General features: G+C 35.2%; 1 protein-coding gene across 1 annotated transcript in view; it reads left to right on the forward strand.

Annotated features, from left to right (window-relative positions):
* LOC142242846 (uncharacterized) overlaps positions 1-17,729 on the forward strand; it is an 84,977-nt gene extending 67,248 nt beyond the window's left edge. Inside the window, exon 2 of the mRNA XM_075314366.1 lies at positions 16,880-17,729. Within this exon, the coding sequence (XP_075170481.1) occupies positions 16,880-17,729 (850 nt within the window). The remainder of the gene's footprint in view (positions 1-16,879) is intronic.
* Positions 17,730-18,170: the final 441 nt, after the last annotated feature.

Genomic DNA, 18,170 nt, shown 5'->3' on the forward strand with positions numbered 1-18,170 from the left:
TGAAAAACTTCTTTTGGCCATATCTCCTAAACTAAGCCTCCTAGAGCGAAAAGGACGATAATTCGTGACCACCCTCAAAAAATTCAAAAATCCACCCAAAACCTAAAAAAATTGAAATTTTTATATGAAAAACTTCTTTTGGCCATATCTCCTAAACTAAGCGTCCTAGAGCGAAAAGGACGATAATTCGTGACCACCCTCAAAAAATTGAAAAATCCACCCAAAACCTAAAAAAATTGAAATTTTTATATGAAAAACTTCTTTTGGCCATATCTCCTTAAATATGCGTCCTAGAGCGAAAAGGACGATAATTCGTGACCACCCTCAAAAAATTGAAAAATCCACCCAAAACCTTAAAAAATTGGAATTTTTATATGAAAAACTTCTTTTGGCCATATCTCCTTAAATATGCGTCCTAGAGCGAAAAGGACGATAATTCGTGACCACCCTCAAAAAATTTAAAAATCCACCCAAAACCTAAAAAAATTTTAATTTTTATATGAAAAACTTCTTTGGCCATATCTCCTTAAATATGCGTCCTAGAGCGAAAAGGACGATAATTCGTGACCACCCTCAAAAAATTTAAAAATCCACCCAAAACCTAAAAAAAATGAAATTTTTATATGAAAAACTTCTTTTGGCCATATCTCCTAAACTAAGCGTCCTAGAACGAAAAGGACGATAATTCGTGACCACCCTCAAAAAATTCAAAAATCCACCCAAAACCTAAAAAAGTGAAATTTTTATATGAAAAACATCTTTTGGCCATATCTCTTTAAATATGCGTCCTAGAGCGAAAAGGACGATAATTCGTGACCACCATCAAAAATTGAAAAATCCACCCAAAACCTAAAAAAATTGAAATTTTTATATGAAAAACTTCTTTTGGCCATATCTCCTAAACTAAGCGTCCTAGAGCGAAAAGGACGATAATTCGTGACCACCATCAAAAATTGAAAAATCCACCCAAATCCTAAAAAAATTGAAATTTTTATATGAAAAACTTCTTTTGGCCATATCTCCTAAACTAAGCGTCCTAGAGCGAAAAGGACGATAATTCGTGACCACCCTCAAAAATTTGAAAAATCCACCCAAAACCTAAAAAAATTGATATTTTTATATGAAAAACTTCTTTTGGCCATATCTCCTTAAATATGCGTCCTAGAGCGAAAAGGACGATAATTTGTGACCACCCTCAAAAAGTTGAAAAATCCACCCAAAACCTAAAAAAATTGAAATTTGTATATGAAAAACTTCTTTTGGCCATATCTCCTTAAATATGCGTCCTAGAGCGAAAAGGACGATAATTCGTGACCACCATCAAAAATCCACCCAAATCCTAAAAAAATTGAAATTTTTATATGAAAAACTTCTTTTGGCCATATCTCCTAAACTAAGCGTCCTAGAGCGAAAAGGACGATAATTCGTGACCACCCTCAAAAATTTGAAAAATCCACCCAAAACCTAAAAAAATTGAAATTTTTATATGAAAAACTTCTTTTGGCCATATCTCCTTAAATATGCGTCCTAGAGCGAAAAGGACGATAATTCGTGACCACCCTCAAAAAATTTAAAAATCCACCCAAAACCTAAAAAAATTTAAATTTTTATATGAAAAACTTTTTTTGGCCATATCTCCTTAAATATGCGTCCTAGAGCGAAAAGGACGATAATTCGTGACCACCCTCAAAAATTTGAAAAATCCACCCAAAACCTAAAAAAATTGAAATTTTTATATGAAAAACTTCTTTTGGCCATATCTCCTTAAATATGCGTCCTAGAGCGAAAAGGACGATAATTCGTGACCACCCTCAAAAAATTGAAAAATCCACCCAAAACCTAAAAAAATTTAAATTTTTATATGAAAAACTTCTTTTGGCCATATCTCCTTAAATATGCGTCCTAGAGCGAAAAGGACGATAATTCGTGACCACCCTCAAAAAGTTGAAAAATCCACCCAAAACCTAAAAAAATTGAAATTTTTATATGAAAAACTTCTTTTGGCCATATCTCCTTAAATATGCGTCCTAGAGCGAAAAGGATGATAATTCGTGACCATCCTCAAAAAATTGAAAAATCCACCCAAACCTAATAAAATTGAAATTTTTATATGAAAAACTTCTTTTGGCCATATCTCTTTAAATATGCGTCCTATAGCGAAAAGGACGATAATTCGTGACCACCATCAAAAATTGAAAAATCCACCCAAACCTAATAAAATTGAAATTTTTATATGAAAAACTTCTTTTGGCCATATCTCTTTAAATATGCGTCCTAGAGCGAAAAGGACGATAATTCGTGACCACCCTCAAAAAATTTCAAAATCCACCCAAAACCTAAAAAAAATTTAATTTTTATATGAAAAACTTCTTTTGGCCATATCTCCTTAAATATGCGTCCTAGAGCGAAAAGGACGATAATTCGTGACCACCCTCAAAAATTTGAAAAATCCACCCAAAACCTAAAAAAATTGAAATTTTTATATGAAAAACTTCTTTTGGCCATATCTCCTAAACTAAGCGTCCTATAGCGAAAAGGACGATAATTCGTGACCACCATCAAAAATTGAAAAATCCACCCAAATCCTAAAAAAATTGAAATTTTTATATGAAAAACTTCTTTTGGCCATATCTCCTAAACTAAGCGTCCTAGAGCGAAAAGGACGATAATTCGTGACCACCCTCAAAAATTTGAAAAATCCACCCAAAACCTAAAAAAATTGAAATTTTTATATGAAAAACTTCTTATGGCCATATCTCCTTAAATATGCGTCCTAAAGCGAAAAGGACGATAATTCGTGACCACCCTCAAAAAATTTAAAAATCCACCCAAAACCTAAAAAAATTGAAATTTTTATATGAAAAACTTCTTTTGGCCATATCTCCTAAACTAAGCCTCCTAGAGCGAAAAGGACGATAATTCGTGACCACCCTCAAAAAATTCAAAAATCCACCCAAAACCTAAAAAAATTGAAATTTTTATATGAAAAACTTCTTTTGGCCATATCTCCTAAACTAAGCGTCCTAGAGCGAAAAGGACGATAATTCGTGACCACCCTCAAAAAATTGAAAAATCCACCCAAAACCTAAAAAAATTGAAATTTTTATATGAAAAACTTCTTTTGGCCATATCTCCTTAAATATGCGTCCTAGAGCGAAAAGGACGATAATTCGTGACCACCCTCAAGAAATTGAAAAATCCACCCAAAACCTTAAAAAATTGAAATTTTTATATGAAAAACTTCTTTTGGCCATATCTCCTTAAATATGCGTCCTAGAGCGAAAAGGACGATAATTCGTGACCACCCTCAAAAAATTTAAAAATCCACCCAAAACCTAAAAAAATTTTAATTTTTATATGAAAAACTTCTTTGGCCATATCTCCTTAAATATGCGTCCTAGAGCGAAAAGGACGATAATTCGTGACCACCCTCAAAAAATTTAAAAATCCACCCAAAACCTAAAAAAAATGAAATTTTTATATGAAAAACTTCTTTTGGCCATATCTCCTAAACTAAGCGTCCTAGAGCGAAAAGGACGATAATTCGTGACCACCCTCAAAAAATTCAAAAATCCACCCAAAACCTAAAAAAGTGAAATTTTTATATGAAAAACATCTTTTGGCCATATCTCCTTAAATATGCGTCCTAGAGCGAAAAGGACGATAATTCGTGACCACCCTCAAAAAATTGAAAAATCCACCCAAAACCTAAAAAAATTGAAATTTTTATATGAAAAACTTCTTTTGGCCATATCTCCTAAACTAAGCGTCCTAGAGCGAAAAGGACGATAATTCGTGACCACCATCAAAAATTGAAAAATCCACCCAAATCCTAAAAAAATTGAAATTTTTATATGAAAAACTTCTTTTGGCCATATCTCCTAAACTAAGCGTCCTAGAGCGAAAAGGACGATAATTCGTGACCACCCTCAAATATTTGAAAAATCCACCCAAAACCTAAAAAAATTGATATTTTTATATGAAAAACTTCTTTTGGCCATATCTCCTTAAATATGCGTCCTAGAGCGAAAAGGACGATAATTCGTGACCACCCTCAAAAAGTTGAAAAATCCACCCAAAACCTAAAAAAATTGAAATTTGTATATGAAAAACTTCTTTTGGCCATATCTCCTTAAATATGCGTCCTAGAGCGAAAAGGACGATAATTCGTGACCACCCTCAAAAAATGGAAAAATCCACCCAAAACCTAAAAAAATTGAAATTTTTATATGAAAAACTTCTTTTGGCCATATCTCCTTAAATATGCGTCCTAGAGCGAAAAGGACGATAATTCGTGACCATCCTCAAAAAATTGAAAAATCCACCCAAAACCTAAAAAAATTGAAATTTTTATATGAAAAACTTCTTTTGGCCATATCTCCTAAACTAAGCCTCCTAGAGCGAAAAGGACGATAATTCGTGACCACCCTCAAAAAATTGAAAAATCCACCCAAAACCTAAAAAAATTTAAATTTTTATATGAAAAACTTCTTTTGGCCATATCTCCTAAACTAAGCGTCCTAGAGCGAAAAGGACGATAATTCGTGACCACCCTCAAAAAATTGAAAAATCCACCCAAAACCTAAAAAAATTGAAATTTTTATATGAAAAACTTCTTTTGGCCATATCTCCTAAACTAAGCGTCCTAGAGCGAAAAGGACGATAATTCGTGACCACCCTCAAAAAATTCAAAAATCCACCCAAAACCTAAAAAAATTTTAATTTTTATATGAAAAACTTCTTTTGGCCATATCTCCTTAAATATGCGTCCTAGAGCGAAAAGGACGATAATTCGTGACCACAATCAAAAATTTGAAAATTCCACCCAAAACATAAAAAAAATTGAATTTTTTATATGAAAAACTTCTTTTGGCCATATCTCCTAAACTAAGCGTCTTAGAGCGAAAAGGACGATAATTCGTGACCACCATCAAAAATCCACCCAAATCCTAAAAAATTTGAAATTTTTATATGAAAAACTTCTTTTGGCCATATCTCCTAAACTAAGCGTCCTAGAGCGAAAAGGACGATAATTCGTGACCACCCTCAAAAATTTGAAAAATCCACCCAAAACCTAAAAAAATTGAAATTTTTATATGAAAAACTTCTTTTGGCCATATCTCCTTAAATATGCGTCCTAGAGCGAAAAGGACGATAATTCGTGACCACCCTCAAAAAATTTAAAAATCCACCCAAAACCTAAAAAAATTTAAATTTTTATATGAAAAACTTCTTTTGGCCATATCTCCTAAACTAAGCGTCCTAGAGCGAAAAGGACGATAATTCGTGACCACCCTCAAAAATTTGAAAAATCCACCCAAAACCTAAAAAAATTGAAATTTTTATATGAAAAACTTCTTATGGCCATATCTCCTTAAATATGCGTCCTAAAGCGAAAAGGACGATAATTCGTGACCACCCTCAAAAAATTTAAAAATCCACCCAAAACCTAAAAAAATTTTAATTTTAACCCACCCAAAACCTAAAAAAATTGAAATTTTTATATGAAAAACTTCTTTTGGCCATATCTCCTAAACTAAGCCTCCTAGAGCGAAAAGGACGATAATTCGTGACCACCCTCAAAAAATTCAAAAATCCACCCAAAACCTAAAAAAATTGAAATTTTTATATGAAAAACTTCTTTTGGCCATATCTCCTAAACTAAGCGTCCTAGAGCGAAAAGGACGATAATTCGTGACCACCCTCAAAAAATTGAAAAATCCACCCAAAACCTAAAAAAATTGAAATTTTTATATGAAAAACTTCTTTTGGCCATATCTCCTTAAATATGCGTCCTAGAGCGAAAAGGACGATAATTCGTGACCACCCTCAAGAAATTGAAAAATCCACCCAAAACCTTAAAAAATTGAAATTTTTATATGAAAAACTTCTTTTGGCCATATCTCCTTAAATATGCGTCCTAGAGCGAAAAGGACGATAATTCGTGACCACCCTCAAAAAATTTAAAAATCCACCCAAAACCTAAAAAAATTTTAATTTTTATATGAAAAACTTCTTTGGCCATATCTCCTTAAATATGCGTCCTAGAGCGAAAAGGACGATAATTCGTGACCACCCTCAAAAAATTTAAAAATCCACCCAAAACCTAAAAAAATGAAATTTTTATATGAAAAACTTCTTTTGGCCATATCTCCTAAACTAAGCGTCCTAGAGCGAAAAGGACGATAATTCGTGACCACCCTCAAAAAATTCAAAAATCCACCCAAAACCTAAAAAAGTGAAATTTTTATATGAAAAACATCTTTTGGCCATATCTCCTTAAATATGCGTCCTAGAGCGAAAAGGACGATAATTCGTGACCACCCTCAAAAAATTGAAAAATCCACCCAAAACCTAAAAAAATTGAAATTTTTATATGAAAAACTTCTTTTGGCCATATCTCCTAAACTAAGCGTCCTAGAGCGAAAAGGACGATAATTCGTGACCACCATCAAAAATTGAAAAATCCACCCAAATCCTAAAAAAATTGAAATTTTTATATGAAAAACTTCTTTTGGCCATATCTCCTAAACTAAGCGTCCTAGAGCGAAAAGGACGATAATTCGTGACCACCCTCAAAAATTTGAAAAATCCACCCAAAACCTAAAAAAATTGATATTTTTATATGAAAAACTTCTTTTGGCCATATCTCCTTAAATATGCGTCCTAGAGCGAAAAGGACGATAATTCGTGACCACCCTCAAAAAGTTGAAAAATCCACCCAAAACCTAAAAAAATTGAAATTTGTATATGAAAAACTTCTTTTGGCCATATCTCCTTAAATATGCGTCCTAGAGCGAAAAGGACGATAATTCGTGACCACCCTCAAAAAATGGAAAAATCCACCCAAAACCTAAAAAAATTGAAATTTTTATATGAAAAACTTCTTTTGGCCATATCTCCTTAAATATGCGTCCTAGAGCGAAAAGGACGATAATTCGTGACCATCCTCAAAAAATTGAAAAATCCACCCAAAACCTAAAAAAATTGAAATTTTTATATGAAAAACTTCTTTTGGCCATATCTCCTAAACTAAGCCTCCTAGAGCGAAAAGGACGATAATTCGTGACCACCCTCAAAAAATTGAAAAATCCACCCAAAACCTAAAAAAATTTAAATTTTTATATGAAAAACTTCTTTTGGCCATATCTCCTAAACTAAGCGTCCTAGAGCGAAAAGGACGATAATTCGTGACCACCCTCAAAAATTTGAAAAATCCACCCAAAACCTAAAAAAATTGAAATTTTTATATGAAAAACTTCTTTTGGCCATATCTCCTTAAATATGCGTCCTAGAGCGAAAAGGACGATAATTCGTGACCACCCTCAAAAAATTTAAAAATCCACCCAAAACCTAAAAAAATTTAAATTTTTATATGAAAAACTTTTTTTGGCCATATCTCCTTAAATATGCGTCCTAGAGCGAAAAGGACGATAATTCGTGACCACCCTCAAAAATTTGAAAAATCCACCCAAAACCTAAAAAAATTGAAATTTTTATATGAAAAACTTCTTTTGGCCATATCTCCTTAAATATGCGTCCTAGAGCGAAAAGGACGATAATTCGTGACCACCCTCAAAAAATTGAAAAATCCACCCAAAACCTAAAAAAATTTAAATTTTTATATGAAAAACTTCTTTTGGCCATATCTCCTTAAATATGCGTCCTAGAGCGAAAAGGACGATAATTCGTGACCACCCTCAAAAAGTTGAAAAATCCACCCAAAACCTAAAAAAATTGAAATTTTTATATGAAAAACTTCTTTTGGCCATATCTCCTTAAATATGCGTCCTAGAGCGAAAAGGATGATAATTCGTGACCATCCTCAAAAAATTGAAAAATCCACCCAAACCTAATAAAATTGAAATTTTTATATGAAAAACTTCTTTTGGCCATATCTCTTTAAATATGCGTCCTATAGCGAAAAGGACGATAATTCGTGACCACCATCAAAAATTGAAAAATCCACCCAAACCTAATAAAATTGAAATTTTTATATGAAAAACTTCTTTTGGCCATATCTCTTTAAATATGCGTCCTAGAGCGAAAAGGACGATAATTCGTGACCACCCTCAAAAAATTTAAAAATCCACCCAAAACCTAAAAAAAATTTAATTTTTATATGAAAAACTTCTTTTGGCCATATCTCCTTAAATATGCGTCCTAGAGCGAAAAGGACGATAATTCGTGACCACCCTCAAAAATTTGAAAAATCCACCCAAAACCTAAAAAAATTGAAATTTTTATATGAAAAACTTCTTTTGGCCATATCTCCTAAACTAAGCGTCCTAGAGCGAAAAGGACGATAATTCGTGACCACCATCAAAAATTGAAAAATCCACCCAAATCCTAAAAAAATTGAAATTTTTATATGAAAAACTTCTTTTGGCCATATCTCCTAAACTAAGCGTCCTAGAGCGAAAAGGACGATAATTCGTGACCACCCTCAAAAATTTGAAAAATCCACCCAAAACCTAAAAAAATTGAAATTTTTATATGAAAAACTTCTTATGGCCATATCTCCTTAAATATGCGTCCTAAAGCGAAAAGGACGATAATTCGTGACCACCCTCAAAAAATTTAAAAATCCACCCAAAACCTAAAAAAATTGAAATTTTTATATGAAAAACTTCTTTTGGCCATATCTCCTAAACTAAGCCTCCTAGAGCGAAAAGGACGATAATTCGTGACCACCCTCAAAAAATTCAAAAATCCACCCAAAACCTAAAAAAATTGAAATTTTTATATGAAAAACTTCTTTTGGCCATATCTCCTAAACTAAGCGTCCTAGAGCGAAAAGGACGATAATTCGTGACCACCCTCAAAAAATTGAAAAATCCACCCAAAACCTAAAAAAATTGAAATTTTTATATGAAAAACTTCTTTTGGCCATATCTCCTTAAATATGCGTCCTAGAGCGAAAAGGACGATAATTCGTGACCACCCTCAAAAAATTGAAAAATCCACCCAAAACCTTAAAAAATTGAAATTTTTATATGAAAAACTTCTTTTGGCCATATCTCCTTAAATATGCGTCCTAGAGCGAAAAGGACGATAATTCGTGACCACCCTCAAAAAATTTAAAAATCCACCCAAAACCTAAAAAAATTTTAATTTTTATATGAAAAACTTCTTTGGCCATATCTCCTTAAATATGCGTCCTAGAGCGAAAAGGACGATAATTCGTGACCACCCTCAAAAAATTTAAAAATCCACCCAAAACCTAAAAAAAATGAAATTTTTATATGAAAAACTTCTTTTGGCCATATCTCCTAAACTAAGCGTCCTAGAGCGAAAAGGACGATAATTCGTGACCACCCTCAAAAAATTCAAAAATCCACCCAAAACCTAAAAAAGTGAAATTTTTATATGAAAAACATCTTTTGGCCATATCTCCTTAAATATGCGTCCTAGAGCGAAAAGGACGATAATTCGTGACCACCCTCAAAAAATTGAAAAATCCACCCAAAACCTAAAAAAATTGAAATTTTTATATGAAAAACTTCTTTTGGCCATATCTCCTAAACTAAGCGTCCTAGAGCGAAAAGGACGATAATTCGTGACCACCATCAAAAATTGAAAAATCCACCCAATCCTAAAAAAATTGAAATTTTTATATGAAAAACTTCTTTTGGCCATATCTCCTAAACTAAGCGTCCTAGAGCGAAAAGGACGATAATTCGTGACCACCCTCAAAAATTTGAAAAATCCACCCAAAACCTAAAAAAATTGATATTTTTATATGAAAAACTTCTTTTGGCCATATCTCCTTAAATATGCGTCCTAGAGCGAAAAGGACGATAATTCGTGACCACCCTCAAAAAGTTGAAAAATCCACCCAAAACCTAAAAAAATTGAAATTTGTATATGAAAAACTTCTTTTGGCCATATCTCCTTAAATATGCGTCCTAGAGCGAAAAGGACGATAATTCGTGACCACCCTCAAAAAATGGAAAAATCCACCCAAAACCTAAAAAAATTGAAATTTTTATATGAAAAACTTCTTTTGGCCATATCTCCTTAAAAATCCACCCAAAACCTAAAAAAATTGAAATTTTTATATGAAAAACTTCTTTTGGCCATATCTCCTAAACTAAGCCTCCTAGAGCGAAAAGGACGATAATTCGTGACCACCCTCAAAAAATTGAAAAATCCACCCAAAACCTAAAAAAATTTAAATTTTTATATGAAAAACTTCTTTTGGCCATATCTCCTAAACTAAGCGTCCTAGAGCGAAAAGGACGATAATTCGTGACCACCCTCAAAAAATTGAAAAATCCACCCAAAACCTAAAAAAATTGAAATTTTTATATGAAAAACTTCTTTTGGCCATATCTCCTAAACTAAGCGTCCTAGAGCGAAAAGGACGATAATTCGTGACCACCCTCAAAAAATTCAAAAATCCACCCAAAACCTAAAAAAATTTTAATTTTTATATGAAAAACTTCTTTTGGCCATATCTCCTTAAATATGCGTCCTAGAGCGAAAAGGATGATAATTCGTGACCATTCTCAAAAAATTGAAAAATCCACCCAAACCTAATAAAATTGAAATTTTTATATGAAAAACTTCTTTTGGCCATATCTCTTTAAATATGCGTCCTAGAGCGAAAAGGACGATAATTCGTGACCACCCTCAAAAAATTTAAAAATCCACCCAAAACCTAAAAAAAATTTAATTTTTATATGAAAAACTTCTTTTGGCCATATCTCCTTAAATATGCGTCCTAGAGCGAAAAGGACGATAATTCGTGACCACCCTCAAAAATTTGAAAAATCCACCCAAAACCTAAAAAAATTGAAATTTTTATATGAAAAACTTCTTTTGGCCATATCTCCTAAACTAAGCGTCCTAGAGCGAAAAGGACGATAATTCGTGACCACCATCAAAAATTGAAAAATCCACCCAAATCCTAAAAAAATTGAAATTTTTATATGAAAAACTTCTTTTGGCCATATCTCCTAAACTAAGCGTCCTAGAGCGAAAAGGACGATAATTCGTGACCACCCTCAAAAATTTGAAAAATCCACCCAAAACCTAAAAAAATTGAAATTTTTATATGAAAAACTTCTTATGGCCATATCTCCTTAAATATGCGTCCTAGAGCGAAAAGGACGATAATTCGTGACCACCCTCAAAAAATTTAAAAATCCACCCAAAACCTAAAAAAATTGAAATTTTTATATGAAAAACTTCTTTTGGCCATATCTCCTAAACTAAGCCTCCTAGAGCGAAAAGGACGATAATTCGTGACCACCCTCAAAAAATTCAAAAATCCACCCAAAACCTAAAAAAATTGAAATTTTTATATGAAAAACTTCTTTTGGCCATATCTCCTAAACTAAGCGTCCTAGAGCGAAAAGGACGATAATTCGTGACCACCCTCAAAAAATTGAAAAATCCACCCAAAACCTAAAAAAATTGAAATTTTTATATGAAAAACTTCTTTTGGCCATATCTCCTTACATATGCGTCCTAGAGCGAAAAGGACGATAATTCGTGACCACCCTCAAAAAATTGAAAAATCCACCCAAAACCTTAAAAAATTGAAATTTTTATATGAAAAACTTCTTTTGGCCATATCTCCTTAAATATGCGTCCTAGAGCGAAAAGGACGATAATTCGTGACCACCCTCAAAAAATTTAAAAATCCACCCAAAACCTAAAAAAAATTTAATTTTTATATGAAAAACTTCTTTGGCCATATCTCCTTAAATATGCGTCCTAGAGCGAAAAGGACGATAATTCGTGACCACCCTCAAAAAATTTAAAAATCCACCCAAAACCTAAAAAAAATGAAATTTTTATATGAAAAACTTCTTTTGGCCATATCTCCTAAACTAAGCGTCCTAGAGCGAAAAGGACGATAATTCGTGACCACCCTCAAAAAATTCAAAAATCCACCCAAAACCTAAAAAAGTGAAATTTTTATATGAAAAACATCTTTTGGCCATATCTCCTTAAATATGCGTCCTAGAGCGAAAAGGACGATAATTCGTGACCACCCTCAAAAAATTGAAAAATCCACCCAAAACCTAAAAAAATTGAAATTTTTATATGAAAAACTTCTTTTGGCCATATCTCCTAAACTAAGCGTCCTAGAGCGAAAAGGACGATAATTCGTGACCACCATCAAAAATTGAAAAATCCACCCAAATCCTAAAAAAATTGAAATTTTTATATGAAAAACTTCTTTTGGCCATATCTCCTAAACTAAGCGTCCTAGAGCGAAAAGGACGATAATTCGTGACCACCCTCAAAAATTTGAAAAATCCACCCAAAACCTAAAAAAATTGATATTTTTATATGAAAAACTTCTTTTGGCCATATCTCCTTAAATATGCGTCCTAGAGCGAAAAGGACGACAATTCGTGACCACCCTCAAAAAGTTGAAAAATCCACCCAAAACCTAAAAAAATTGAAATTTGTATATGAAAAACTTCTTTTGGCCATATTTCCTTAAATATGCGTCCTAGAGCGAAAAGGACGATAATTCGTGACCATCCTCAAAAAATTGAAAAATCCACCCAAAACCTAAAAAAATTGAAATTTTTATATGAAAAACTTCTTTTGGCCATATCTCCTAAACTAAGCCTCCTAGAGCGAAAAGGACGATAATTCGTGACCACCCTCAAAAAATTGAAAAATCCACCCAAAACCTAAAAAAATTTAAATTTTTATATGAAAAACTTCTTTTGGCCATATCTCCTAAACTAAGCGTCCTAGAGCGAAAAGGACGATAATTCGTGACCACAATCAAAAATTTGAAAATTCCACCCAAAACATAAAAAAAATTGAATTTTTTATATGAAAAACTTCTTTTGGCCATATCTCCTAAACTAAGCGTCCTAGAGCGAAAAGGACGATAATTCGTGACCACCATCAAAAATCCACCCAAATCCTAAAAAAATTGAAATTTTTATATGAAAAACTTCTTTTGGCCATATCTCCTAAACTAAGCGTCCTAGAGCGAAAAGGACTATAATTCGTGACCACCCTCAAAAAATTTAAAAATCCACCCAAAACCTAAAAAAATTGAAATTTTTATATGAAAAACTTCTTTTGGCCATATCTCCTTAAATATGCGTCCTAGAGCGAAAAGGACGATAATTCGTGACCACCCTCAAAAAATTTAAAAATCCACCCAAAACCTAAAAAAATTGAAATTTTTATATGAAAAACTTCTTTTGGCCATATCTCCTAAACTAAGCCTCCTAGAGCGAAAAGGACGATAATTCGTGACCACCATCAAAAATTGAAAAATCCACCCAAAACCTAAAAAAATTGAAATTTTTATATGAAAAACTTCTTTTGGCCATATCTCCTAAACTAAGCGTCCTAGAGCGAAAAGGACGATAATTCGTGACCACCCTCAAAAAATTCAAAAATCCACCCAAAACCTAAAAAAAGTGAAATTTTTATATGAAAAACTTCTTTTGGCCATATCTCCTTAAATATGCGTCCTAGAGCGAAAAGGACGATAATTCGTGACCACCCTCAAAAAATTGAAAAATCCACCCAAAACCTAAAAAAATTGAAATTTTTATATGAAAAACTTCTTTTGGCCATATCTCCTAAACTAAGCCTCCTAGAGCGAAAAGGACGATAATTCGTGACCACCCTCAAAAAGTTGAAAAATCCACCCAAAACCTAAAAAAATTTAAATTTTTATATGAAAAACTTCTTTTGGGCATACTCCTAAACTAAGCGTCCTAGAGCGAAAAGGACGATAATTCGTGACCACCCTCAAAAAATTCAAAAATCCACCCAAAACCTAAAAAAATTGAAAGTTTTATATGAAAAACTTCTTTTGGCCATATCTCCTTAAATATGCGTCCTAGAGCGAAAAGGATGATAATTCGTGACCATCCTCAAAAAATTGAAAAATCCACCCAAAACCTAAAAAAATTGAAATTTTTATATGAAAAACTTCTTTTGGCCATATCTCCTAAACTAAGCGTCCTAGAGCGAAAAGGACGATAATTCGTGACAACCCTCAAAAAATTGAAAAATCCACCCAAAACCTAAAAAAATTTAAATTTTTATATGAAAAACTTCTTTTGGCCATATCTCTTAAACTAAGCGTCCTAGAGCGAAAAGGACGATAATTCGTGACCACCATCAAAAATTGAAAAATCCACCCAAATCCTAAAAAAAAATTGAAATTTTTATATGAAAAACTTCTTTTGGCCATATCTCCTAAACTAAGCGTCCTAGAGCGAAAAGGACGATAATTCGTGACAACCCTCAAAAAATTGAAAAATCCACCCAAAACCTAAAAAAATTTAAATTTTTATATGAAAAACTTCTTTTGGCCATATCTCCTAAACTAAGCGTCCTAGAGCGAAAAGGACGATAATTCGTGACCACCATCAAAAATTGAAAAATCCACCCAAATCCTAAAAGAATTGAAATTTTTATATGAAAAACTTCTTTTGGCCATATCTCCTAAACTAAGCGTCCTAGAGCGAAAAGGACGATAATTCGTGACCACCCTCAAAAATTTGAAAAATCCACCCAAAACCAAAAAAAATTGATATTTTTATATGAAAAACTTCTTTTGGCCATATCTCCTTAAATATGCGTCCTAGAGCGAAAAGGACGATAATTCGTGACCACCCTCAAAAAGTTGAAAAATCCACCCAAAACCTAAAAAAATTGAAATTTTTATATGAAATACTTCTTTTGGCCATATCGCCTTAAATATGCGTCCTAGAGCGAAAAGGACGATAATTCGTGACCACCCTCAAAAAATTGGAAAATCCACCCAAAACCTAAAAAAATTTAAATTTTTATATGAAAAACTTCTTTTGGCCATATCTCCTTAAATATGCGTCCTAGAGCGAAAAGGACGATAATTCGTGACCATCCTCAAAAAATTGAAAAATCCACCCAAAACCTAAAAAAATTGAAATTTTTATATGAAAAACTTCTTTTGGCCATATCTCCTATACTAAGCCTCCTAGAGCGAAAAGGACGATAATTCGTGACCACCCTCAAAAAATTGAAAAATCCACCCAAAACCTAAAAAAATTGAAATTTTTATATGAAAAACTTCTTTTGGCCATATCTCCTAAACTAAGCGTCCTAGAGCGAAAAGGACGATAATTCGTGACCACCCTCAAAAAATTCAAAAATCCACCCAAAACCTAAAAAAATTGAAATTTTTATATGAAAAACTTCTGTTGGTCATATCTCCTTAAATATGCGTCCTAGAGCGAAAAGGACGATAATTCGTGACCACCCTCAAAAATTTTAAAAATCCACCCAAAACCTAAAAAAATTTTAATTTTTATATGAAAAACTTCTTTTGGCCATATCTCCTTAAATATGCGTCCTAGAGCGAAAAGGACGATAATTCGTGACCACCCTCAAAAATTTGAGAAATCCACCCAAAACCTAAAAAAATTGAAATTTTTATATGAAAAACTTCTTTTGGCCATATCTCCTAAACTAAGCGTCCTAGAGCGAAAAGGACGATAATTCGTGACCACACTCAAAAAATTGAAAAATCCACCCAAAACCTTAAAAAATTGAAATTTTTATATGAAAAACTTCTTTTGGCCATATCTCCTTAAATATGCGTCCTAGAGCGAAAAGGACGATAATTCGTGACCACCCTCAAAAATTTTAAAAATCCACCCAAAACCTAAAAAAATTTTAATTTTTATATGAAAAACTTCTTTTGGCCATATCTCCTTAAATATGCGTCCTAGAGCGAAAAGGACGATAATTCGTGACCACCCTCAAAAATTTGAGAAATCCACCCAAAACCTAAAAAAATTGAAATTTTTATATGAAAAACTTCTTTTGGCCATATCTCCTAAACTAAGCGTCCTAGAGCGAAAAGGACGATAATTCGTGACCACACTCAAAAAATTGAAAAATCCACCCAAAACCTAAAAAAATTGAAATTTTTATATGAAAAACTTCTTTTGGCCATATCTTGTAACGAGCCAATTACTCGTACATATTTATTTCATTTCTGTTACCATCGTTTTCTACTATTTTTCTCTTTGTACCACTGTACCCACTTGTTAACTGTGAGCCACAGTATCCATTATAGCTATATTTCATTTTTGCCATATGGTGCAAGTGGTATCAAAGGGAAACATGTTTTCATCACCCAACGTTGGTGAGATGACATGTTGATAATTCTCTCTGGGTTGATGTCTCGGTCGACTTAAGAAGGCAGGCTTTCGGCGACAATGGCATGAATCACCCGAAGCTCAACGACCAGTAAAGCGAGTGGCCCGACCGCTGCCGAACCTCCGAGAGCCGACCCGATTCATCGCAACGCGATTCGTTCGCATCAGTAGTTTGTAAACGCGATTCGTTCGCTTCATAATTGTGTAGTAGATTAGCGCTCCCACTACCTCCGCTCCCCCCCTTACTCTTCCCCTTCCCGGCTATACTAACACCCTCCTAACGCGGTTCGTCCGCTTCCGCGATTCGTTCGCTTCAGCGGTTCGTCCGCATCCGCGACTCGTTCGCTTCAGCGGTTCGTCCGCATCCGCGACTCGTTCGCTTCAGCGGTTCGTCCGCATCCGCGATTCGTTCGCTTCAGCGGTTCGTCCGCATCCGCGACTCGTTCGCTTCAGCGGTTCGTCCGCATCCGCGATTCGTTCGCTTCAGCGGTTCGTCCGCATCCGCGATTCGTTCGCTTCAGCGGTTCGTCCGCATCCGCGGTTCGTCCGCTTCAGCGGTTCGTCCGCATCCGCGATTCGTTCGCTTCAGCGGTTCGTCCGCATCCGCGATTCGTTCGCTTCAGCGGTTCGTCCGCATCCGCGGTTCGTCCGCTTCAGCGGTTCGTCCGCATCACACGGGTACTAGTATAGCCGAATCCTGTCCTTTTCCCTTTCCCCTCTTACCGTTCTAGGAAACAACATCACCGTGCACGGACACCATCGGCCCGACATCATCGCCATCATCGTATACGACCACCATCGGCCCGACATCATCGTCATCATCGTATACGACCACCGTCGGCCCGACATCATCGCCATCATCGTATACGACCACCATCGGCCCGACATCATCGTCATCACCGTATACGACCACCATCGGCCCGACATCATCGCCAACATCGTATACGACCACCATCGGCCCGATATCATCGTCATCATCGTATACGACCACCGTCGGCCCGACATCATCGCCATCATCGTATACGACCACCATCGGCCCGACATCATCGTCATCACCGTATACGACCACCATCGGCCCGACATCATCGCCAACATCGTATACGACCACCATCGGCCCGATATCATCGTCATCATCGTATACGACCACCGTCGGCCCGACATCATCGCCATCATCGTATACGACCACCATCGGCCCGATACCATCGTCATCATCGTATACGACCACCGTCGAACCGACACCGCTCATCATCGTACCCAGCCAATTCACCGTTCATCATCGTATCCAATCAATTCACCGACACCGTTCATCATCGTACCCAGCCAATTCACCGATCACCGTTCATCATCGTACGCAGTCAATTCACCGACACCGTTCATCATCGTATCCAGTCAATTCACCGACACCGTTCACCATCGTATCCAGTCAATTCACCGACACCGTTCATCATCGTACCCAGCCAATTCACCGACCACCGTTCATCATCCTATCCAGTCAACTCACCGACACCGTTCATCATCGTACCCCGTCAATTCATCAACCCCGTTTCACCATCGTCATCACGCAACATCACCATACATTAACCTACAACGCCCGAGTCTTCGCCATCGTCCGATCCAGACCAGCCTACATCTCATAGCCGAAGCCCCACCAGTCGTCGTCGCCCCTTCAGCCCAATCATTGCCCATTACCCACAATTGTATGGTATATAAGCAAGAATCGTCAATAAAACCCACAAAAGAATAAAAGTAGTGTGTTATTATTTAAGGTTTGTGGATCCTTGAAATTAGCCCTGGACGGCCACTGGCCTACCTCAGCCCACGAAGAAAACCACGTTACAAAATGGCGCCCGAGCAGGGACCCGACCAGAATCGATCTGCGGAAAACCGAGAAACGACCGCCAACGAGGATGAATCGAGTTCCACACACTACAACAACAAGCCCGGCGGTTCCAAGCAATTGACAACCGACTCGTTGGGTTGGATATATTTGCTGCGGAGAGAGCAGCTAATTGAGCAATGTCA

Source organism: Haematobia irritans, unplaced genomic scaffold, assembly GCF_050003625.1.
Source record: "Haematobia irritans isolate KBUSLIRL unplaced genomic scaffold, ASM5000362v1 scaffold_8, whole genome shotgun sequence".
Classification (NCBI taxonomy): Eukaryota; Metazoa; Arthropoda; class Insecta; order Diptera; family Muscidae; genus Haematobia; species Haematobia irritans.